Source organism: Rattus norvegicus, chromosome 10 (genome assembly GCF_036323735.1).
Source record: "Rattus norvegicus strain BN/NHsdMcwi chromosome 10, GRCr8, whole genome shotgun sequence".
Classification (NCBI taxonomy): domain Eukaryota; kingdom Metazoa; phylum Chordata; class Mammalia; order Rodentia; family Muridae; genus Rattus; species Rattus norvegicus.
Window position 1 is genome coordinate 71,496,083 of NC_086028.1, and position 24,895 is coordinate 71,520,977.

General features: G+C 40.2%; 2 protein-coding genes across 2 annotated transcripts in view; both read right to left on the reverse strand.

The window, feature by feature from the left end:
- LOC134480843 (large ribosomal subunit protein eL21-like) overlaps window positions 1–24,895 on the reverse strand; it is a 1,068,210-nt gene that overhangs the window by 887,914 nt on the left and 155,401 nt on the right. The window lies entirely within an intron of this gene.
- Window positions 1–24,895, reverse strand: part of Brip1 (BRCA1 interacting helicase 1) — a 126,049-nt gene that overhangs the window by 94,048 nt on the left and 7,106 nt on the right. Inside the window, exons 4-6 of the mRNA XM_006247063.5 lie at window positions 23,164–23,337; window positions 18,843–18,964; window positions 16,514–16,630 (exon numbers count right to left, since the gene is read on the reverse strand). Of these exons, the coding sequence (XP_006247125.1) occupies window positions 16,514–16,630; window positions 18,843–18,964; window positions 23,164–23,337 (413 nt within the window). The remainder of the gene's footprint in view (window positions 1–16,513; window positions 16,631–18,842; window positions 18,965–23,163; window positions 23,338–24,895) is intronic.

The window sequence follows — 24,895 nt, forward strand, 5'->3', positions numbered from 1 at the left end:
TGGTTCCAAACTTGATCCTTTTGCCTCGCCTCTAGAACGCTGGCATTATAGGAACATGCCACCCACCCCCTTTAGAAATGGATTTATTCATTTGCTTGTTTATTGGTATTTTATATGTATGAATGTTTTACCTGCATGTATATGTATATGTATATGTATATGTATATGTACATGTATATGCATCCCATGTGTGCCTGGTGCCCAGGGAAGTCAGAAGAAGTCATCTGTTCCCCTGGAACCAGAGTTATGGATAGTTATGAGCTGCCATGTGGTGCTGGGAACTGAACTTGAATGCAAGAACAAGTGCTCTTAACTCCTGAGCTATCCTCCAGCCCCAGGAAAAGTTTTCTTAAAAAACAAAACAAAACAATAAACCAATAGTGAAAATAATTGAAAATATAATCTCATTAATATGTAAAACTTATTTAAAAAGACATCTTTCTTAGGCCTTTAGATGCCTACAACCTCTACAATCCCACTTACTACAGAGGCTGAGGCAGGAGTACAGACGGATCCAAGGCTAGCTTGGCAGCTTAAACTTCAGGGGTTGGGGATTTAGCTCAGTGGTAGAGTGCTTGCCTAGCAAGCACAAGGCCCTGGGTTCGGTCCCCAGCTCCGGGAAAAAAAAAAAAAAAAAAGAAAAGAAAAAAAAAAAGAAAAAAACTTCAAAGGGTCCGGGTACTGTGGTCCAATGGCAGGGGGTTTGCATAGGTTCAACAGATAACACTCAGAATTACAAAAGAAAGGATGCAACGGCAGCAGCAACAACAAGATGCCTCCCTAGGTAAATAAATAAGGTAAAAGGAAGACAGAGACTAAGAAAAGATATTTGCAATGAATAAAAATAAATAAAGTATCTAAAACACAAGAACTGTGATAAATACACTTTAAAAAGGCAAACCTAGTGGACAGCTAGGAATAGGGAAATCACACTAGAGAACTGTGGAAAGGCTGAGGAGCACTTGAAAACATTAGCAAACTAATGCTTAGCCCATCTCAGCAATTAGGAAAATGCTAATTAAAACCACAATTTCCTAGCACTAGGGACGCAGAGGCAGGCAGACCTCTGAGTTTGACGCCAACTTGGTGTACAGAGTGAGTTCTAGGACGGCCAGGGTCACACAGAGAAACCTGGTCTCAAAATAACCAACTAAGCAACCAAAACAAAACAAAGAAAACATCACAGTTTCCCTTTTGCACCGACCAGACCAGACTGGGTGTTGGAAAGAGTGTGAAACAGCTCTCCTAAGGAATGAACACATGCACAAACCGACAGATCCACGTTGGAAAGCACAGTGAAATCATATAGTGGAAAACACTAGTGAAATCAAAGATACACAAAATCTCTGTGGGCTCCCGAGATGGCTCAGTGGTTATCGTGCTTGCTGCTCTTCCAGAGAAGGTGAATTTGGTTCCCAGCACCTACATTGGTTGGCTCACAATGGCCTGGAACTCCAGACCCAGAGGTCTAACACCCTCTCCTAGCCTCTGCATCCTTTGGATCCACACAAAGACACACATGCATACATGCAATTAAAAATAAATCCTTAATAAAATAAGTTTAGACCCAGCATGGGACCACCAGTACACATTAGATAAATCTGTTAACATGAAGACAGCTACACAGGGATATAGTTTGCCCCATTGTTTTTGTTTTCTGAGACAGAGTATTTACTCTGTAGAACCTGGCCTGGAGCTCACTATTGGTATAAGCTGGCCCCAAATTCATAATAATCTTCCTGTCTTAGCCTTCCTAGTGCTGAGGTATGAACCACCATGTCCAACCTCATTGCTTCAGTAGTGAGGAAAATGTGTTATATCTTTCAATAGAATAGACAATAAGGGTTTCCCTAACCAACAAAAACCATATACATATATTAAAAATAAAGTATAACTTTATTATGAACACATACCCAACATAGCAATGTTGAAGAAGTTGAGTATAACCTAGATGTAACTCTCTCCATAAAATTCCAAATAAATCAAAGGCAGGGATAAAAATGTGAAATTTTTGTTTTGTTTTTATAAGACAGGGTCTCTCTGTGTAGCCCTGGCTGTCCTGAAATTCACTTTGTAGACCAGGCTGGCCTTATATTCACAGTTTCTCCTGCTTCTGTCTCCCTAGTGCTGGGACTACCAGTACGTGCCACCAACGCCTGGCAAAATATGAAAGTTTTAAGTAGAGAACTAACAAATAACTGTTACAGTAAATAATCACAGGGAAACTATATGTATGGACTAAAATAGGACTGGGGAGTGGGTAGAGTACTTGCCTAGCATGGACAAAACTTTAGGTCCAACCTCCAGCATATACATCTATAACTGTACAACTTGGAAAGTAGAGGCAGGAGGACCAGAATTTTAAGGTAATCCTGAGGGATGTTTGGTTTTGTTTTGTTTGAGTAGTATTTTTGTGTCTGTTTGTTTTTTCTGAGACACGGTTTCACTGTGTGGCCCTGACTGGCCTGGAAGTTACTATGTGTAGATCAAGTTGGCCTCAAACTCAGAGATCTTCCTGCCTCTGCCCTACGAGCAGTAGGATTAAAGGTATTGACCACCTATGCTGGGCCTAGGAAATCAGTTTTTAAAACGTGATTCCATAACTGTTATCAGGTGCTCAAAAGAGACTATGACTAATTTGGGTAAGGAAGAGCTTAGTCCACAATCAGATTTTACAGTGGAAATGAAATAGCAACAGCATTTTCTTGACAACCAACTGTGCCATACACATTTATTCTAGATAGGAATAAAAAAGGTGACAGTCAAGATAAGATCACTTCATAGAGGTTTGACCACTGCTTTTAAGCCCGCCTCAGTTTTAATATCCATCAATTACCCAATATAACATAAGGCTAAGAAAATTTGAGATGTGTTCTTATTGTGTTTTGTTTTCTACTTTCTTTTGTCAAAAAGAAAATCAAAAGGAATTCTTCAAGTCACTGCAAAATCCACAATAAATGTAAAGTCAAGTTCAAAACCTTAAATCTAACCAAATGGAAATATAGAAACATGCAGGGTAAGGAGCAGAGGAGCAGGAGAATGGAAGAAACATGCAGCTGCTGGGGTGGGGCAGGGGATCTCAGGAAGTCCCAGAGACTTGGGATGGGAGAGGCTCCCAGAACTCAAAGTGGTTGACCTTAGCCAAAATGCCCAACAGTGGGGATACGGAACCTGAAGAGAACACCTCCAGTAGCCAGACAGGACTCCCAGTGGAGGGGTGGGGACAATAACCCACCTACAAAATTTTCAAACCCGAATTGTTCCTGTCTAGAAGAAATGTGGGGAAATGGAGCAGAGATGGACGAATGGGTGATCAGTCACCAACCCAACTTGGGAGCCATCCATGAGCAGGCACTAATCCCTGACACTATCGATTACTGATGCCACGTTGTGCTTGCAGACAGGAGCCTAGCATGGCTACCCGGCAGCTGAATAGGGCAGATGCAGATGCCCACAGCCAAGCATGGGATGGAGTTTGGGGACTCCTGTGAAAGAGTTAGGGCAAGGAGTGAAGGAACTGAAGGGGGTGGCAACTAACAGTTGGCTACCAGTGTCAACTAACCTGAACCCTGGGAGCTCTCAGAGACTAAGTCGCCAACCAAAAAGCATACATGGGCTGGTCCGAGGTCCCTGGCACATATGCAGCAGAGGACTGCCTTATTTGGCCTCAGTGGGAGAGAATTGATGCCCCAGGTGGGTAGAGTGGGAAGGGGGGCAGCATTTGGGATGTAAATAATTTAAAAAGATAAACAACAACAAAGAAACATTTTTCTTTTTCTTTTTTAGATTTTGTTTATCTGTATGTGTTTATGTATATATGCCATGTATGTGTGAGCACTTGAAGAGGGCCAGAAAAGAGTGGCCTTGAAACTGGAGCTACAGGCTGTGTGACCTGCCTGATGTTGGTCATGAGGACTGAGCTCTCAAAGGCCAGGAAGCCTTCTTGACCACTGCGCCATCTCTCCAGCCCCTTGTCCTGTTGTCATTGCCATTTTTATTACATGTATTCTTCAATAATTTCATGCATGTACATACACACCTGGTGACTCTCGTTCCCACCCCCCTTTCGCCCTAAAGAGCCCCTCCTCCTGACAAGCCTTTCTCACACTCAGGGCTGTGTTTTGTGATCTCTTTAGTTTACCAGTGCCGGCTGTGTGACCATGGGTTTACTTTAAAAAGCCATGCATATAAAGAGCCAGTAGTAATAGGCCAATTAACATAGAATTATAATATAAGCTTTGAGGCAAAAAAAAAAAAATGGGGGGGGGTTACTGTTGACGTTGTCAACCATTTGCTGCTTTCTACGCCATCTAAACAAATACTAAAAGTCCCTGATACAAAATCTCCCATAAGCACACACTTCAATAAGACAGTGAGTGTGACGTAACTATAGCTTTTCAATCATTCTTTAAAAGAGATTAAACAGTAGTACTCCACTGCCAGCTTCATGATTAAACTGCACAAAGCAGCTGTTTATCCACTCACAGCAACCAGCAGGTGAACCTGATTCAATATTTATCACAGGCTTTCACAGATCACTGCTAACCAAGCAAACGTTTTAATTAAGTTGGAACTTGCTTCAAAGAGCTCATTCAAGATGTCAATCAGCAGGTACGGGATCAGATACAGTGTCAGGTGAGAGTGTGTAATACAAATCCACAACTTTCTTCATCCCATCTCTGTAAATTAGCCTGCTCTAAAGTTCAGACTCTGATTGTAACAGACTGCCAGTCTCCTGGAATGTGTAACTGAAGTCACTCAAATTCTATTGTGAAGGTTGTAAGCAATATGTTAAACTGCAGTGGGCTAGCACATTAAGACAGATCCTTTTCACGGTTGTTTTTTGATACCGTAAGTGTTTGTTACCTTACTCTCCACTTACTGTTTACTTTCTTGCCTAGTGTAAATGGAAATTCCTCAACACGCTTGCCCCAGTTTCTGAAAAGTCTTGTTTCAGTAGAATTAATCAAAAGAGCCTGAGTACAGTCATTTTTATCTATGTTTACATAAGAAAAATTCATGCAATGAGGCATCTCACTTTAACAAACGTACCACATAGACCTACCTGTTATAATGCAAAACGTCTCCTAGTAGCACTATGTGCAGATACAATTATAGCAGTTCGTCCCGAAATAGCGATGAGCCCCAGAGTGGCTTCATGGAGTTTATTGAAAAAATAAAATCAAAAGCTGGCATAAGCCTAAAATGCCGGCATGCAGGAGACTGGCGGAAAGATTCCAAATTCAAGGTCACCTTGGAATACACAACCAGAATTGATCTAAAAAAGCCAGACATGGTGGTACACACCTATAATCACAGTGCTGGGGAATTAAAAGCAAGATCATCAGGAATTCAGGGCCAGGCTACATACATTAGATCTTATCTAAAAAGAAAATGAAAAAAGTAGGGGAATGAAATTCCTTACAGAGAACTACAGAAAATTTAAATGGAATAACTCACCATTTTGCAACTCTCACAACTGATTAAGTGGCTCAGGCAAGCTGCCTAAGTGGATGTTAAAATCATTGGGTGAGAAATGGCTCAGTGGTTAAGAAAAACAATGGCTAATTTTCCAGAGGATTGAGGTTTAATTCCCGGCACCCAAACGGCAGCTCCCACTGTCTGTAATTCCAGGTCCAGGGGATCTGACACCCTTACATAGACGTTCAGCAGGCAAAACACCAAAACAAATAAAATTAAAAATAAATTATTAAAAAAAATTGAGTTAACTAGGCCTCGTGACCTACACCTCTAATCCAAAGTGAGTTTGAGGCCAGCTTGGATTATGTAGTGAGTTCCAAGACAGCCAGAGCTATATAGTGAGACCCTGTCTCAAATAAACCACCACCAATAATAAAGAAATTATTGAATGGAAAGCTGTTGGAGAACAATATAGTCACATAGTCTCAAAGGTCACTTGTGGGACTGGAAAGATGGCTCACGAGCTAATTACAATTACTGTTCTTGCAGAGGACCCAAGTTTGGTTCCCAGAGCCACACTGGGTGGTCGTGACCACTTATAACTCTAGTTACAGGGTATCTGACACACTCTTTGGCCTCCTCAGACACCAGCACACGGTACACATACATACTTTCAAGCACACATACATGCCCGTGAAATAAATAACTAGCCTTGTGTGTGGTGCTACCTGTCTTTAATCCCAGCACGGGAGGCAGAGGTAGATAGATTGATAACTGTGAGTTTGAGGCCAGCCTGGTCCGTATAGTAAGTTCTAGACCAGCCAGGCATATATAGTAAGGCACTGTTTTAAAATAAACATTTTTTAAAAGTCACCCAGGGATTAATCAGCAGTTACGAAGGCTTTAATCCAGTGGTTAAATTTAGCATCAGCAGTGTTGAAATAAGTCAAACACCCATGCTTGTACTCCAAACACTTAGGATAGCTAAGGCAGAAAGATCAAGTTTGAAGCCAGCCTGGGCCATGTAGTCCCTTCTAGGCAAGCCTAGACTCAGAACAATACGAAACAATGGTAAGACAATGGTCTCAGATGCATCCTGACACATACAAGAAACCTAGTTCTCACTCTACCTTGATTGCAGAGCCAACAATCAAGGCCGGGACGGAGATCAGAGCTTGCTTAGCACGGGTGAGCCATGTTCAGTACCTATCAAAGTACAGGAAAATTCAAACAAGCCACGAGAAAGAACATGGGAGGAGAGAATGATAAAAACACAATATATTTAGTTGTACATGGCTGAACAAACTGTGTGTTAATGATATGTACACCTGTACATTTCAAAAATACTTAAAAATACTACCCCTCAGGGTTGGAAGTGATTTTTATTTTCTACTTTATAATATTTGGATACTATTTTTTTCTGTATTATTGTTTTATCTGCATGTATGTATGTATGTATGTATGTATGTATGTATGCATGCATGCATGCATGCATGCCACTGAGCCTGCAGGGCACAGAGAGCATATCAGATCTCCAGGAACTGAAGTCACAGGCAGTTGCGAGCCTCCGTGAGAACTGAGAACAGAATCTGCATCTTCTGTAAGGATAACAAGCACTCTTGACTGCCGAGCCATCTCTCAAAGCCCCATTTTGGTCTTTTTCAATGAATCTTTCAATGAAGAAAGCAATACTCTGCTATCAACTCGTCTTGTACACACTGACCAAAATGCTATCAACAGAACTTACACAAAGTCATTTTGTGGGCTGAGGCAATGGCTCAGTTGATTTTCAAGCGTGAGGACCTAAATCTGACCCCTAGAGCCCATATAGTAAAGTGCACAGAAAATGCAGTTCTGGGGTGACTAAAACATGATCACTAGGATTCACTAAGCAGCCAGCCTGGTCTAACTGGAGCACTCTCCAAGACAATGAAGACACCCTGTCTCAATAATCAAGGGGGATGACGTCAGTCAAATGATACACACATGCACACACATCTGCAGGTGCACACATGCATACACACAACACACAAAATTATTTTGCTTCTACCACGGACACTGAAAATTAGTTGACATCATCTACACACAGACCTCTAACACAGAAGTTACCCCAACAGAATTTTCTCTAACGACAGATGGTCTGATATCTGGCTATTCAATGGACTTGACATTGCCCAGATAGGAACACAGAGCACTTGAAAAGTAATTAGTGTGACTAAGTGAATTTTTAATTAACCGAAGGAGCCAGTTGTTATCCTAGCCAGCTTTCCTACAGTGAGCGCGAACCACTGAAATAAATGTTCGTGAAAATAGTCAAGAAACATATCCTCGGAGAAATTCACTCCTTTAAACAGCATGGACACACGCTACTGCCTGTCACAGCGGTGAACTAGCACATTCCAGCAGTTGTCCTCGGTACTCTGGGACCCTGTAAAGGTCACATTATCAGCTAGAAACCGGCATATGTGTCATCAGCATTCACAGACTCGTTCTGGTGTCAAATCTCAATCAGCAAAAACGATGCTCAGCAGATGCATTTATCATAAAACTCTGAACTCGTAACATCTCGTTCTTCTGTAACTCAGCCTACTGAATACTGCTTCTCACAGTGTTGCAGTTTGTCAGGACACCTTCACTTCTTTCACTATGAGCACACCCCTGAGGGGTGTGTCCACACTAACAGCTTTAATACATGATCAAGATCTGCGTGCTAGCTTTACGGGGTGCTTTTCCATATTTGACAGAACGTCAACAGTTTATCTTTCTGTTCCCTCTCTTCTCAGGCAGCAGTCAAACACCACCCTCCCCCAGCCTCAGCCCTCATGCTATGAACGTAAACGCTTCCTTCTTTCCTTATCACCGTGACTCACAGGAATATTTGCAGGCCTTTCCAGACATCTCCAACAACAAATATGTATGCCGCCTAGAGAAGAAAATGGTGAGTAATGTAATAGGCTCTTGGCCCCACGTCGAATCTCAAAAGGAATCTGACGTGTGTGCCCGCCGGCCGCCTGCCGGTTTATTATGCGTTGTGGGTGTGCTTGTTTGGGGTAATGTGGGTGCACATGGAAAAGATGTATCACAGCTGGAGAGACACAGGAGGAGGTGTGCCGTGTTCCCCTCCTATGCTTTGCCCTGCAAACGCTGAATCCATCTGTGGTCCTGTTTTGTTTCCTTGTCTTTCATGGCCTTTATTAACTCATACACATTCTCTTGTCTTCTGGTTCACTGAAGCAGTAAGTCAGATAAGATTGTCCATATTTCTGTCAAAGTCACTGGCCATAAAGAAGGGCACGCTCAAACAAGGTAACTAATATTGTCATCTTCACGTACACTCTAGGATTTTAGGACAGCCGATTTAAACATCTTTGTCATAAGTTCATTGTCCTTATAAGTGGTGTATGACCATAAAGTCTCAACACAAAATGGCACAAAAAGTCTTAATGTTATAGTCAAAGTACATTTTCTCCAGCAAAGATCATCCTTTGCTGATCAAGAGAAATTCCTTCCTTATCCTGGATCTTGGCCTTTGGTCTTCCCCTAAGGTTTTGCAGAACTTTGCATCTTGAGCTAGAGAGGTGGCTCAGCCACTCACGGTGCTTCCTGCTCTTCCACAGGACACAAGTGTGATCACCAACACCCATGTTGCCTTCTTCACGACTGCCTGTAACTCCAGCTCCAGGGAGTCCGACTCCCTCTTCTGACTGTATGGGTATATGCTCACACATGGCATACATTCACACACACATACAAATGAATTAGAATAAAAGCTAGAGCTTGAGAAAGGAAATCTACCTTAACACACTTGGTAGCACACACCTTTTAACCCAGGCATTCAGAAGGCAGAGTCAGGCAGATCTCTGAAATAATTTCTGGCTTCGATATCTAAGACTGAAATAAACTGGACCAAGAGTTGGCAGTATCTTCTCTAAAGGGCAAAGAATGAAGACTTTAGGTTTTATGGGCTGTAGAGCCTGTTCAACTCCTTTTATTCGATATTGCGCTGTTTGAGACAGAGTCTTACTGTGTGCCAGGTTGACCTAGAACTCCCAAGTGCTGGTATTAAGTGTGGGACTGTTTAGTCCCCAACTCTATTGATAAAGAACAAAGTGTAACAGATAATGTCTAAATGGATGTAAACTATTCCAACACACACACATACACACACAACATACACACACGCACACACGCACACACATACACACACAACATACACACACACGCACACACACACCACACACACACAACATACACACACACCACACAACATACACACACACACACGCACAACATACACGCACACCACACACCCAACACACACACACACACGCACGCATACAACATACACACACACCACACATACACACACACCACACACACACCACACACACACCACACACACACCACACACACGCACACAACATACACGCACACAACACACCACACACACACCACACGCACACAACACGCACACACACCACACACCCAACACACACACACACACAACACACACACAACACGCACACACACATGCACACAACATACACACACACCACATACCCAACACACACACACACACATAACATACACACACAACATACACACACACCACACACACACACCACACACACACACACACACACCACACACACACCACACACACACCACACACACACACCACACACACACACACACACACACACACACACACACACACACACATACACACAAACCAGATAACAAAAACATCTTTATAGCAACAGGCAGGTATTGGGGCTATGACTACTCAATAGGCCATCACGTCACAGCTATTGGAACATACAAAAAGATTATATCAAAATCCATGTGTCAAAATAAGCCAGTAAAAAATCTGAACGAAGTCTTTACTGTGACCATAACTGAATAAAAAAAAAAGCTATGAATTGCAAATTTCATGAAAAGTATATGGATTATATATACTAAAAGGCAAAAATAACCACGAATTCCTGGTGCTTTCTTAATATTACTTAACTCTTCTCACAAAAACAATAAACCCCATCCCTTACGTCTGTTCTTATGACTTGCATTTACTGACATTAGAACACCCAACAGAGACTCAAAAAGCACTTGCATTGGTGGGGTTTTTTGTTTTGCTTTGTTTTGGGGTTTTTTTTTTTTTTTTTTTTTTTTTTTGTTTTTTGTTTTTTGTTTTTTGCTTCTCTTGAAACCTATGGCCACTAGACAAGGACGGCTACCCAGACTAACATCCTAGCCAACCAACTATGAGCTCCTTGAACCAAGGCTGATTTTGTGACCTACCCACTGATCATAACACAGGAGGTCAACTAACATTATTAGCACAGCTGAGATCAGCCAAAATACAGCTCCCAAAAGTAAGCTAAATAAATGTTTAGTTTGTCACGCGGCAATGGACAACTATGTGTATGTTCATCCACATGTACACAGGTACGCACACGAAGCAGAGAGCAGACAAAACATCAGGGGTTGGAAGAAGGAATAGATGAATTAAGGATTAATGTTAGTAACTTTTCATATGTTTTGACAGTTTCCAAATCTTCCTTAGTAAATAGATACCATTTTTGTATTCAGAAAAAAAAAATCATTAAGAATACAAAATTCTGAGCTGGTGAAGATGGCTCAGCGATTAAGAACACTGGCTGTTGTTCCAGAAGTCCTGAGTTCAATTCCCAGCAACCACATGGTGGCTCACAACCATCTGTAATGGGACCTGATGCCCTCTTCTGGAAAACAGGTGAACATGCAGACAGAGCACTCATATATTAAAATAAGGAGATATATATATATATATATATATATATACACATATATATATATATATATTTATATAAAAAAATTCTGGGCCAGCAAGATGGCTCCCTGGATAAAGATACCTAAGACAAGCACGGCACACACATAAATAAGTAGATGTAACAACAAAAAAAAAAATTAAAAACACGCAAATAACTCAACGGTTAAGAACATGTACTGCTCTTGCAAAGAAAGGACCCAGGTTTGTTTCCCAGCACCCACATCAGGGGCTCACAACTGCCTGTAACTCCAGCTGCAGGGGATCCGACACTTTCTTCTGGCCTCCTTAGTACCAGAACTCACGTGCACATTCCTAACGGTTTACTAAATACAAAAGTTAGTTCAGGTGCAGTGCGGTGCGGTGGTGCACCCTAGTCCAGCACTTGACAGAGGCAGAAGAATCTGTGATTTTGAGGTCAAGCCCAGTGAGACCTTTTTTCAACTAAAAAAAGAAAAAGTTCAATTTTAAAAAGTATTTATTATTTCCAGTAAATGCTGGAAGTCTAAAAATACAAAATTCTCGATAATTTATTTGAAGAAATTAACAGATTTAAATTCTAACAGGCAGTTTGGGGATGATTACGAGTATTCAGAGAATTAGGAAAATGGCAACAAAACGAAAAAAATAAAACCATGGTTTGAGGAGAGGCTAATCAAACTTAAGTGGTATTAGAATTTCAATAACAAAACACCGAGTTCTGGAAGGCTCAAGAGAGAAGTAATGAGAAAATGGAAAGGAAAAGTATACAAAATAAGAGAATAGAAAGCAAAATAAGCATATTCCAAAAAAAGAGGGATGTCAGAATAGAGGAGTGAAAGGCTCGGAAATCATTGGCTTAGAAGTGAAAATGAGCCAAGAGCACAAGCAGAGCAGGGCCTCTTGGTTTTTGTTTGAAGCGACGTTGGACTCTGTTTTTAACTATATACATATACATGGGAGAGTCCAGAAACCAATCCAAATATACGTAACAACTTAAAATAGCAAAAAATAATTTAAAGAAAGAGAGATTACTCTTTAAGTGATCCTGGAAAAACAGACTTCTACTTAAAAAATAGAGCCTACCCTCATGCATTAAATACTAAGAGACAGTTGGACTTCTAAGGGCACCACACACACATGCAGTACACAGGGATACACTTAGACAAAAGCACCCACACACATAAGACAAAAAAATGAAAAAGGTTATTCTCTAGCTGCCACACATGTACTGTGATCAGCTCTCCCTAACTCACAGACTGACAACTAGAGACCAGTTGGTTCTATTCTGCTGTCTTCTTTTTTATTCTATACAGGGTCTCACCAGACTGGCTTCAACTAGCTATGGAGGCCCCAGGTTGGCCTTCAATTCATAATCCTCCTGCTTCAGCCTCCTGAGTGGTGAGATTATAGACCTGAAATATCCTAGCTAAAGATATGTTAATGGATAAGCAGTGGTGGCTTATGCACTTGGGAGGCAGATGCAGGTGGATCTCTGAGTTCAAGATCAAACTTATCTTTTTATCACCAGGTAACAACAAAAACTACAAATAATAGAGGGTCATGTGTGCTTTTTAAACTTAGGTCTTTTTTCTCATTCATTTATTCGACAACCATGTGAGTACTAAGTACAGGCTCTGTGCTAGAAGCTAGGCATAAACAACGTGAGACAGATACTGTACTTGTTCTTAGAAACGACCTGCCACCAAGGCAAACAAGGCAGTTAAACATGCCCATGATAGTGAGCTTTCGAAAACACTGTAAAGAAAATACGCACGCAATGTATGACCTGTGGCAGCACAAACATGAACTGTCTTTTATCCCAAGGAGTTTAACCAATTTAATCGGGCTTCTCTACTCCACAGACTTCTGAGATGAACCAGTTACTTATGACGGTACCTCAATTTTCTCTTGTAGAACTAAGGGAAACAATACCTTCTCCATAGGACTGATAAAATAACTGAACCAAATACTATTGTTTTATTTTAAAATTATGCACAGAGATAATATAATCAATAAAAATTCACTCAAATCTGTATTTTCTAAGTGAATTGACATTTCTAGACAACTTAGAGACATGTCCTGGCACATAATAAACATCATCATATAAATAAGTATCACCATGCACATGCAGTTATAATATAGTCAACTAGTCATTTTAAATAAAATTAAAAGAATGACTTATAAACACTTTCAGAGAAAATTGGTTATTTTTCTCATAAGATTCTAGGGAAGAAGGGAGGGGCAAGGACACAGGAAAAATCAAAGGGGGGAGGGCTCCATGGCATCAGCTTTTGGCAAAGGTCAACAGCGCCCTCTGCTGGACCTACATCTTTCCTACACTGAACAAAAATGCTACTGCTTGCAACACTAACTCAGACTTAGTTATTAATGTAAACATTTGTTTAATAAGTAAAAACACAGGAATCAGTGTAAAATGTGTCTGTAATAATACTTTACTCATTATAAAGATTTACTTAAAAATATAAATCAATGCCTAAGAAAATGATTATAAATGCTGAAACAAAGCAATATTAAATTAACATTATATTCCCCAAAACATGGTGTTTCTCGTGTCAATATTCTGACCGTGTGAAGACTGAAGCCTCACTAGATCGATAATATATAAGTTATCATAAGAAAGGAATCAAAAAGCCAAGTGTGGTGGTGCACACCTGTAATGCCAGCACCCCAGAAGGTCACCATTAAGTTACAGAAGGAGTTGGAGGCCAGCCTGAGACAAACTAACAAAACAAAATAAAAGGACAATTAAAAAGAAAGGAATAGGGGCTGAAGAGATGGTTCAGCAGTTAAAAGTACACGGTTCTTTTCCAGAGAATCTGGGTCGGATTCCCAGCATTCTGGCAGCTCTCAGCTGATTCTAACTAGGTTAAGGGAATCAGATGATACCTTTTTACACCCTTCAGGTACTGCACACATGGTGCATATACATACATGAAAACAAAACACCCATACACATAAAATAATTAACAACAACCACAAAAGAAAAAGAACTTTGGGAGCCCCCTGCCACTCTCTGTTCTTTCTTCAATAAATTTACACTTAGGGCTGGAGAGATGGCTCAGTGGTTAAGAGCACTGACTGCTCTTCTCGAGGTCCTGAGTTCAATTCCCAGAAACCACATGGTGGCTCACAACCATCTGTAATGAGATCTGATGCCCTCTTCTGGTATGTCTGAAGACAGCTACAGTGTACTCACATACATAAAATAAATAAATAAGTCTTTAAAAAATTTTTCCAGGGGCTGGGGATTTAGCTCAGTGGTAGAGCGCTTACCTAGGAAGCGCAAGGCCCTGGGTTCGGTCCCCAGCTCCAAAAAAAGAACCAAAAAAAAAAAATTTTTTTTTCCAAAGTACAAATAAGAAAACATATGCATTCACTATGACTATTTGATTGTTTCCATTATAATTGCTTGTTCTCTGTTAAGAAGTGAAAAAATATATAAATTATTTTTAACTCAAGAATCTGTGGCACTGGGCTAGAGAGATGACTCAGCACTCAGGAGCATGGCTGCTCCTCCAGGAGGGGTCCCCCCACCCACACGAAGCCATCTGTAACTAGAGTTTCAGCAAATGTGATGTCCTCTTATGGCCTCCATGAACACTAGACGTATGTGTGGTGCACAGACATACTGTAAACCAACCATTCATATACACAAAATTAAGTAAATTATAAAGTTTGTGCATATTTTTCCTAGCCATTCAGAAAATATATAACACTATTTTATGTATTCATGCTTTTTATTACAAACTTAGATCAGCATTAGGACAAATCTTAGAAAGCAAGCCTATGTTCTTAGCATTTTTATGAGCATTGACATAGAAGAGGTAAATCCCACACCTGACCCATGTAGTATGTCACTATCAAAACAAAAACAGCTGAAATTTACCCTGGGTTTATGTCTGTATACCATGTATATGAACCAATTTTCATGATTAGACTTGGGTCTCATTACTAAAACATCTTATCACACAAAGTCTATGTGAATATTTCAAAATGAGGAAAAATTTGAAAAATGTGAAGCATTTTCAGTACCAAGTATTCCAGACAGAGAGGAATATCCAATCTATATATGCTAAGAAACATCAGGGGCTGGAGAGATAGCCCAATGGGTAAGAGCACTGACCGCTCTTCCAGAGAGCCGGGATTCAATTCCCAGCACACACATGGCAGCTCACATCTGTCTGTAATCCAAGACCCAACACCCTCACACAGACACACGTGCGAGCAAAACACCAAGGTATATAAAATTTAAAAAAGAAACATTTAAAATCTGAAAATCAAATAAAGAAAAAAACCTTAAAATCCTGATCCCAACCACGTCAGATAATAGTTATCGATCTGTACACTGTCACTACTATTTCTTCTACTATGCACGGCTTATGCTCTAAAATACACTAATAGCTCTGTGATGATGTAGTCCTTGCACTGGCCTTGTGAGGCAGACTCTTGTATCCACATTTAGCAGTTAAGGACTGTACTAAGAGTTAAAAAAATAACCAAAGATACATACACAGATAAGAGCTGTGCCTAATGCACGCTTCCCAAGGGATCACGAGTTAGGGGCAGGGCTGGGCTACATAATAAGTTCAAGTTAGCCTGGGCTAACAAAGAAATATAAATAATAAAAACAAAGACTATTAAAAAACAGAGCTCAAGAGATGGCTCTGAAGTTAAGAGCACTGGCTGCTCTTCTAGAGGCTCAGGCTCAATTCCCAGAACCCAAATGGGAGCTAACAACCATCTGCACTCCAATTCCAGGGGCTCTGTGTTCAATTTTGGGAACCCACACAACAGAGAGAACCCCTAACACGCTTAACACAACACATGTATTCCCACCTAATAGATAGATAAATGAAATTTTTGTAATTAGAAGCAAAAGAAGAAGACACCTGGCTTTGACCTCTAGCAAAACACATGCATGCATGCATGCATGCATGCGTGAGAGAGAGAGAGAGAGAGAGAGAGAGAGAGAGAGAGGAAGAGACAGAGAGAAAGAGAAAGAGAGAGAGAGAGAGAGACTTTAAAACAACCATCAAAACAGGAATGAGACCTTCCAGACACGCTTTAGTAGAGCTTTCATTCACTGTACACACAAGAAACTGAGACACAGAAAGGAAACGGTTTATATCTCACACATTAGTGACCACAAATGGGGCAGCCTTGTTTAGGACTGGGAGCTCTCCTACCACTCAAGACATGTCATTTTTTTCTCTACTTTCAAAAACAGATTTAGAAAACTCCCTATTCTCCTTCTTTAAACTAAAGAATGGCATAAATACATACATTTTGGAAAGAGGAGCTGGTCTTTCGTATCGGAGACTCGGGCTTTACTCTCTTTTCCGAAGCTAGTCGTGCATCTAAATGGTGGACATCCTTTTCCAAACAGTGACGCTTTCTTATCTGTAAACACGGAACCAGATGAAGAACAGCTTTGCTGTGAAGTTTTCTACAGTCCTTCTTCTTCCAAAAAGCTATTTCTACTTAGGAATAATAAAATCTTAAAAACCAAACAAACAGACCTCATGACACCATTTAGGTCAAGAATATATCGTAACAACTTATGGGTCTTAATCAAGTATTAATGTGAAAACATTACAGCATTACAACGATCTTCCTATCAAACAGTCATACCATGTAGACATTAAATACAGCATTATAGCAAAGTCCAGGCACATATTTATTGGGAACTACATTAATAATTCAGCCATATTCTAGATTTCAACTTCATTTATAATTGATACTTTTACAAAAATAAGCTACCTTATACATCTTAAAACACGATTTAATTCTAGAAATTGTTGATATATATTTAGACTTTGTACAACTAGAACACAAGCAATTTAAGTACTATGCAGAACACAAGCAATTTACATATATCCACTGAAAAGTACTAAATCGTTTACATACAAGGGACATATTAATTAATAACCCCTTTTACATTTATAACTAAGCATATTAAATCCCAATCTCCCTACCTCAGGGGCATACATTTCAAGACGACTGTGCTCCTTTACATCAAGTACATTCCATGAGCAATAAATAAATAAATATCAGGGGAAAAGTACATTCCATATGAAGTATCTGGTAATTCAGATCTTTAAATAAGTCTTAGAAATATGCATGCTTTATCGTGTATTGATCTTAAAAAATAAGTAGTCAGGCATACGGGTGTTGCATGTTTAAAATCTCAGCTATGTAGAAAGCCAAGGAAGGACCAGAAGTCTAAAGTCAGTCTGGGTAACTCAGCAAGATCCTGCCCCAAAATAAATTTAAGGAACATAAGCTCTGTGGGAAGAGCTTAGCATTGCTTAGCATGCTGCAGGACCCAGGTTCAATACCTGCATACGCACAAACACCAAAAACATCATAAAACATTAAAAAATAAGAATAAGCTTTGTCATTATATTTAAACTATTAATACCCCAAATTATCTATAATGTGAAGATTCCTATCGAAGGTATTTGACTAAACCAAAGAGTACACATGGATTGGACCACGGCTCCAGCTACATATGATGCCTTAACCAGCATCAATGAGGGGGTGGCACTTGGTCCTGTGGAGGCTTGATGGCACAGTGTAGGGGATGCTAGAGCAGTGAGGCAGAAATGGGTGAGAGGGAGGAGCAACCTCATAGAGGCAAAGGGGAGGGGGGTTGTGGAGGGAAGACTGGGAAGAGGAACAACATTTAAAATGTAAATTAATAAAATAACCAATAAAGAAAAGAAAAGAAAAAAATGCCATTATTAAGTGAAAAGTAAAAGAGTTTAAAGAGTACGGTAATGGGGCTGAGAAATGGCTTAGCAGTTAAGAGCACTTGTTCTTGCAGAGGTCACAAGTTCAGTTCCCAACACCTACATGGTGGTTCACAAACATCCATAACTCCAGTCTTAGGGGCTCTGATGACCTCTGCTGACCTCTGCTGGACCAGGCATACGTGTGGTGCATATACGTACATACATGCAGATAAAACATTTACTCACATAAACTAAATGGAAAGGCTAAACTGGAATGAAAATGTAACTACAGTACTCTCCAACAGCATAGACACCAACAGCAGAACAAGAGAGAAGAACATGGCCCCTGGACAAGGGCAGCACAAAGTCACGAAGCATTCTGCATTTGTAATGCTCTCTTACATGTACGATCTAGTTTAATAAAAAAATCAGATGTGAAAAAAAATAAGCTATCACAGAAAAGAAGCCCAGCAGGGTGGGGAAAATGGGAGCGTGTCACTATGCTCAAAACGCACAATACCCATGCATAAAAATGCCACCATGAAGCCTATTATTTTACATAATGATTTATGTTAGTAATTTTGAAAATTAATAATTCTAAAAACTATGAAGTTGCTGTATGTTTAAAATATGCCTTAAGTAAATATTTTATCATCAAATTCTTCATGCATAAGAAAACATCACACAATTGCTTTGACTATTTTAGTGCTAACAAGCTAATATACTAATGACTTCCTTTTCAGCAAGTAACAATAAAAATGACCATTTGCGCTATAGCCATGACACATTTAACTATTCTCTACCAGTGCCTCCGACTTCACACTCCACTATGTCAAACTTGGTAAGTAGATTATTTTAACAGCCAATAAACTGCTTACCTGCTGTGTCGTTTCTAAGGGTCGGATTCTTTTCTTCTCTACCTGAAAATCGTCATCCTCGTGTATGGACGCATGTTTCTTGGCAGATAACTTTGCAGCCAGACTATTTCTTTCAGGAGAGTCTTATATAAAAATTAATTTTATAATTAATATGGTAAATTTACAATGAAAATATTTTAAATAACTTCCCTACACAATTTCTAGAAGAAAACTAAGATTTAAGACATTTCTATAAAGTTTATAACATAGTTTAAAAATTTGTTTTTTTTTTCCCCCCATTGGCTGATTGAGACAGGATCTCACCATGTATCCCTGGCTGGCTTGGACTCCCTAGGTAGATCAGGTTAGCCTCAAAGTCTCCTGAAGTTAAAGATATGTGACAGGATATCTAGCAAGGTATCTTTTAAAAAGACTTTTTGCCAGGGACTAAATCCTCATATCTACCCAAAGACTATATACATGGACTGACCCTGGGCTCCAACCTCATAGGTAGCAATGAATATCCTAGTAAGATCACCAGTGAAAGGGGAAGCCCTTGGTCCTGCCAAGACTGAACCCCCAGTGAACGTGATTGTTGGGAGGAGGGTGGTAATGGGGGGAGGATGGGGAGGGGAACACCCATAGAGAAGGGGAGGGGGAGGGGCTAGGGGGTTGTTTGCCTGGAAACCAGGAAAGGAAATAACAATCGAATAAGAAATAAAGAAATACCCAAGGGTAAATAAGAAATACCCAAGTTAACAAATATGAAAAAAAAAAAGACTTTTTTGCCAATCAACTTACTTTTACCATAAATACAATAAGCATTTTGAGAAACATACATCTAAGAAGAAACACCGGATTTGTTTTTCTCATTGATTCAAGTCTTATACTCAATTAATGGTGTAAGAAATACAAGGTAGGGGTTGGGAGTATAACTCAGTCAGTAGAGCAGTTGCTGGCCTGTGGGAAGCTTTAGGTTCAATCCCTAACACAAAGGACCCTGACAGAATATGCAAGCCGAGCCCCTCAGGACTCTATAAACGCAATTTCATTCCCATGAAAATCTCAATGCTCCTTTCCCACAGAGCTTCATCATGATCTTTAAAAGTACTGTTCACAGAATAAACTCGTATGTCTTGAACCCTGAAGGCTCATTCTTAAAACCACCAAAACCCTCATATCTACTAAATTATTAAAATTTCATTTTATAAAAGTAAACAGTAAATTTTAAAGAAATCTGTCCAATATTATAAAGTTAATAGTTCACAGAGCTTAGGTGCAACATCCTACAACTTCAGTACTGACAGCACAGCATCCTGTTCCCTGGGATGTGGCAAACACATTTCCTTTCCCTCAATGTCCATAACACTATTCTTCTATCCTATACAATAGTTCTTCCCATTTCCTCTGTACGTTTTCTTAAAGGCACCTCCTTCTTCTGTTCCTTTATAGATTTCTCCACTTCTGTGGCCTGAATCCCTTTAACAGTCAGTCCTTCATTATACTGAGTCCACACAATGACCAGAGGAGCAATGCCTTGACTGAAAAGACTTACAGGCGACTCACAGGGCAGAAGAACCTGCAGAAGCAGGTCCCACAATGTGAGCCTACAAATACAGAATGCAGTCTACACCACATGCCAAGTCTTTTCAAATGATTTTGTTTGTGTTTAGCAGAAGAATGCATGTGTGTGTTCATGCATGTGAGTAGTCACAACTGGATACACACATGTGCACAGGCCCACATGTACATATCTATGGAAGCCAGGTCAGCTACAGGTATCTTCCTTGTTTCTCATGTGTGTGTTTGGGGGGTGGATACGGTGTCCATTACTGAACGTGGAGCTCACTGATTGGCTAAACTGACTAAGAAGCAAGTTCCAGGGATCCTCTTCATTGCTGGAGTTAGAGGCACACCAGTGAATTCAGGTTTAGACTTGTTTTTATTGTTTCTGATTGTGCACATGCACAAGAGTGTAGGTGTGCACAAGACATGAGTGGTAGGAACTGAACTCTGGTCCCCTGGAAGAGCAGTTCGTGCTCTTAACCTCTGAACCCTCTCTCCAGCTGGGTGCTAGGGAATCAGATCCAGGTCCTCATGCTTGCACATGGCCTTTCTGGACCCAGAATAGGAGTAATGTTTTAAAAAATAATGACTAATAGATCAGCAACATGAATCAAAGACCTAGATCTCTCATGATCCAGAAGCTTTTCCCCATAAAGTTCATTCCAAAACAAAATTTTTTGAAAATATAAGCTTTCTTTATGTGCCATAATATGATTTTTGTTATTCTACATGGCGGTTAATTTCCTAAACTACACTGTTTTTGGTACAGTTCCCATTCCTTTTTTTTTTTTTAAGGTTTTATTCGTTTAAACTTTATGGGTGTGGGTGTTTGCCTGCATGCATGTGTGTGCACCGCATGCATATCTGTGCTTGCACTGCCTGTGGAGGCTAGAAGAGGGTGACTAGAGTTACAGATAGTTGTGAGTCACCAAGTAGGTACTGGGACTCAAACTTGGGTTGTCAGATGCCATCTTTCTAGCCCCTTCTCTTCTATTCTCTGCAGTCTTTATGAGTTTGCAAGGAGCTCATCAGAGAGGCTAAATTATTATGGCAACAACTTAAAAAGAAGGGAGCTATCTCCAAAGTATATGAAGAAGAGAAATAGAAGGATGGGAGGAATGAGAGGGATGATTCCCAGAAATCAGTACAAAGAAAGGCCATTTCAACAGGCAATTCACCGACGATGACGGTCCAGAGAACCAACAGACATGTGAAATGCTCACTAGCCAAGACGCACTACCAACCAAACTCAAGGCTGGGATGGGGTAGGTCTTAGGCTCCACCCACAGCGCTGGAAAGAAGGTAACATAAGCCTCAGTGAGAACACAGAGCATGTATGTGCAAGAGTGGCTCCGACTTAAGAAGAGACATGAAGAGTGTTGAAATCGTGGGTTCCGTTCCACACCATCTCAATAAAGCTTATGGCAACAAAGTGAGTCCTATGAAATTTTTCCTTTCCCATTGCATAAAAAGTTACATTTATACTGCTTAACTATTAACTATGCAATATTAACATCTGAAAAAAAAAAACAAGGAGGTAACAGTTTTAAAATGTTTTATTTTAAAAAATTCCTTATTGCTAAAAACAAAAAATAAAAAAAAATTACCCAGGGTTTTAGAAAACCATTGCAACAACAAATGTGTTCAATTTTTGATTTGAGAAGAATACAATATCCACACAAAGCACAATAAAGTAAGGTATGCCTGCACTACTGAGGGAAGGCTGGAGGAAGAAGCCAAAAATAGAAAAACTGCTGGCATCTACCACAGCTGATACAGTGTAAGCGCTATACCATTCCATTCCTAAGTATGAATAGAACAGGAAATAGCTGTTTGTACTCTTACAAATAACAAAGTCCATCTTACTAAAGTGGAAACAACCCAATTATCTGACAACTACAGTCTAGATGAATGCATCCTGATATATTAATAGAAGAAAAAGTGAAAGAATAAAAACAATACATTCTCACCAATATAATATCAAGTAAAAGACAGACATAAGACCACATACATAATTCCACTTCCATAAAGAAGCAAAGTTCCTCAGTGGTGACGGATGACAACATAGACAAAATACTGGGGAAAAAAAGGTTTAATCTAGTAAAATCTCAGTAATTAAAGTGAAAACACAAAAGTTCACAGTCGATGCTATGGTAAAAATTATTCCATTAGGACACACTGTTCAGTTCAAAACACATCCTTTGACATGAATGAATCTTGAAGTTCTGTCATCAGTACCAAAAATAAATAATATAATTTAAAGGATTTCAGAGGGTCTCAGTGTGTAAATGCACTTGCAGTCAGACCCGAGTTCAATCCCCAGGACTCACAGGGTGGAAGGACAGAGCTGACATCAGCAACTTGTCCTCTGGCAACCACATGAGTGCTGTGGCACATATACCCATTCTTACACACACACACACGCAGACACGCACAGACAGACAGACAGACAGACACACACACACATACACACACAGACACACACACACACAGACACACACACACACACACACACACTCTTAAAGTTAAAAAATGAATATAATTTAAAAAAGAATTTCAGAGGGACTGAAACTCCAGGTCCAAGGCCTTTGAGACCATCAGGCACACACATGGTACGCAGACATACATTACAGACAAAATGTCCATAAATACAAAATAAATAATTAAAAAAAGGATATCAGAGAAAGTAGGTAGAAATAATCATACTAGCTCAATCCATCCTAATTAAGCTTCATAGTAGTAATAACTCCAACAGACACAACACATTATAATTTACCTCGACAGGGCGATGAGACTGCATTTCTTTCCGAAGATGGTTTGCTTGGACTACTGAAATGAGGTGAAGTGTCCAGGTTTGTGTCACTGTAGGTAAAATTCTTTGAATGGCATGAACAAGAACACGAAGATGGTGCTTCAGGCTTTTTATTCAGGCCCTCATCCACTGGCTTCCCTAAAACCAAACCGAAACACCTTCTAATTACAATACGACCAACTAAATGAATAGTAATCTTCCTTCCAGCTAACGCAGGCTACCACCGCAGTTCACAAGCATTGGAAGTGTCTCAGCTTACAAGATGAGACTAAGGAAAACAATCTCGCTGAACCTTATCTACAGTATGAATCAAAGCAGAAGAGAAAGGCTGTGCCTGTAGTATGGCACCAACTTATAAACTACAAAGATAACTAGGATTAATAATGTAATTAAAAGTACGCCATTCTTGTATTTGCTTCTACTGAGATTGAAACGAACATGGAAAGTATATGGTTCATTACTGCTACTTCCCTAAGGGAAGAATCTGACATTGCAGTCCCCTAAATAACAAAGACAAGGCTTATCACTGTCCGCACTATACTTCTTTTTTACTTCTTTTTTGAGATAGGGTGTCCTGGAACTCACTAAGTAGAACATGTAGGCCTCAAACTTACAAAGATGTGCTTGTCTCTGCCTCCTGAGTGCTGGGATTAGAGGTGTCCACCATCATGTCCAGGTTCACATCATACTAATATTTCAAACAGAGACATTTCAGCCAGTGCAGTGGGGACTCACACCTTTAGTCCCAAAACTCAGGAGGCAGAGGCAGGCCAATCTCTGAGTTAGAGGCCAGCCTGGCATACAGAGTAGGTTCCAGGACAGACAGGGCTACAGAGAAACCCTCCCTCAACAAACAGGAACAAAGTCAAACAGAAACCTTGTATCACCTTCACAATCTGATTCAAGTATCAGAGTATATTTTAAAACAATACTCAAATCCTATAAAATGGTAATTAAGATACTTAAATATAATTTTTAAAATTAGAATATGGGGACTGGAGAGATGGCCTGGAAGGGGTTCCCAATGCAGTCCCCAGCACCCAGATGGCTGCTCACAATCATCACTCCAGTTCCAGATGGTCCAATGCTGTCATCTGGGCTGCTCACGCACCAGGCATGCATACAGTGCAAGAAAATATACTCAGACACATAAAGTAAAAATCAACCCTTTTTAAGAAAATTACAGAGTCTACATTTTGTGCTCACATGATACAGAAATATACAGCGCTCTCTCTCTCCCTCTCTCTCTCTGTCCCTCTCTCTCTCCCCCGCCTCTTCTCTCTCCCTTCTGTTTGTGGATCAGGAGGTAAGTTCTTACCTACTGCTCCAGTGCTATGCCTACCTTCCTGCAGCCATGCTCCCTACTGCATGCTGTAATGGGCAGGGACCCTAACCCTCTGGAAGTGTAAGCCTATAAACTCTATAAGTTGTCTTGATCATGGTGTCTTTTCAAGGTAAAAGAAAAGTAACTAAGACATGCTTTAAATGCAAATATCAACTCAGCAAGTAAAGAGGCAGTATGACTAACTAGATTGAAAAACAATATACAAGCATGGCCACACTCACACACCTGTAATCCTTCATTCAGGAGGCTGAGGGAGAAGGACTGTGAGTTGAAAGCCAGCCCAGACTACACAGCAAAACCCTGCCTCAGGATAAAAAGGGGACAACATGAAGACATGGCATAAACATGTAT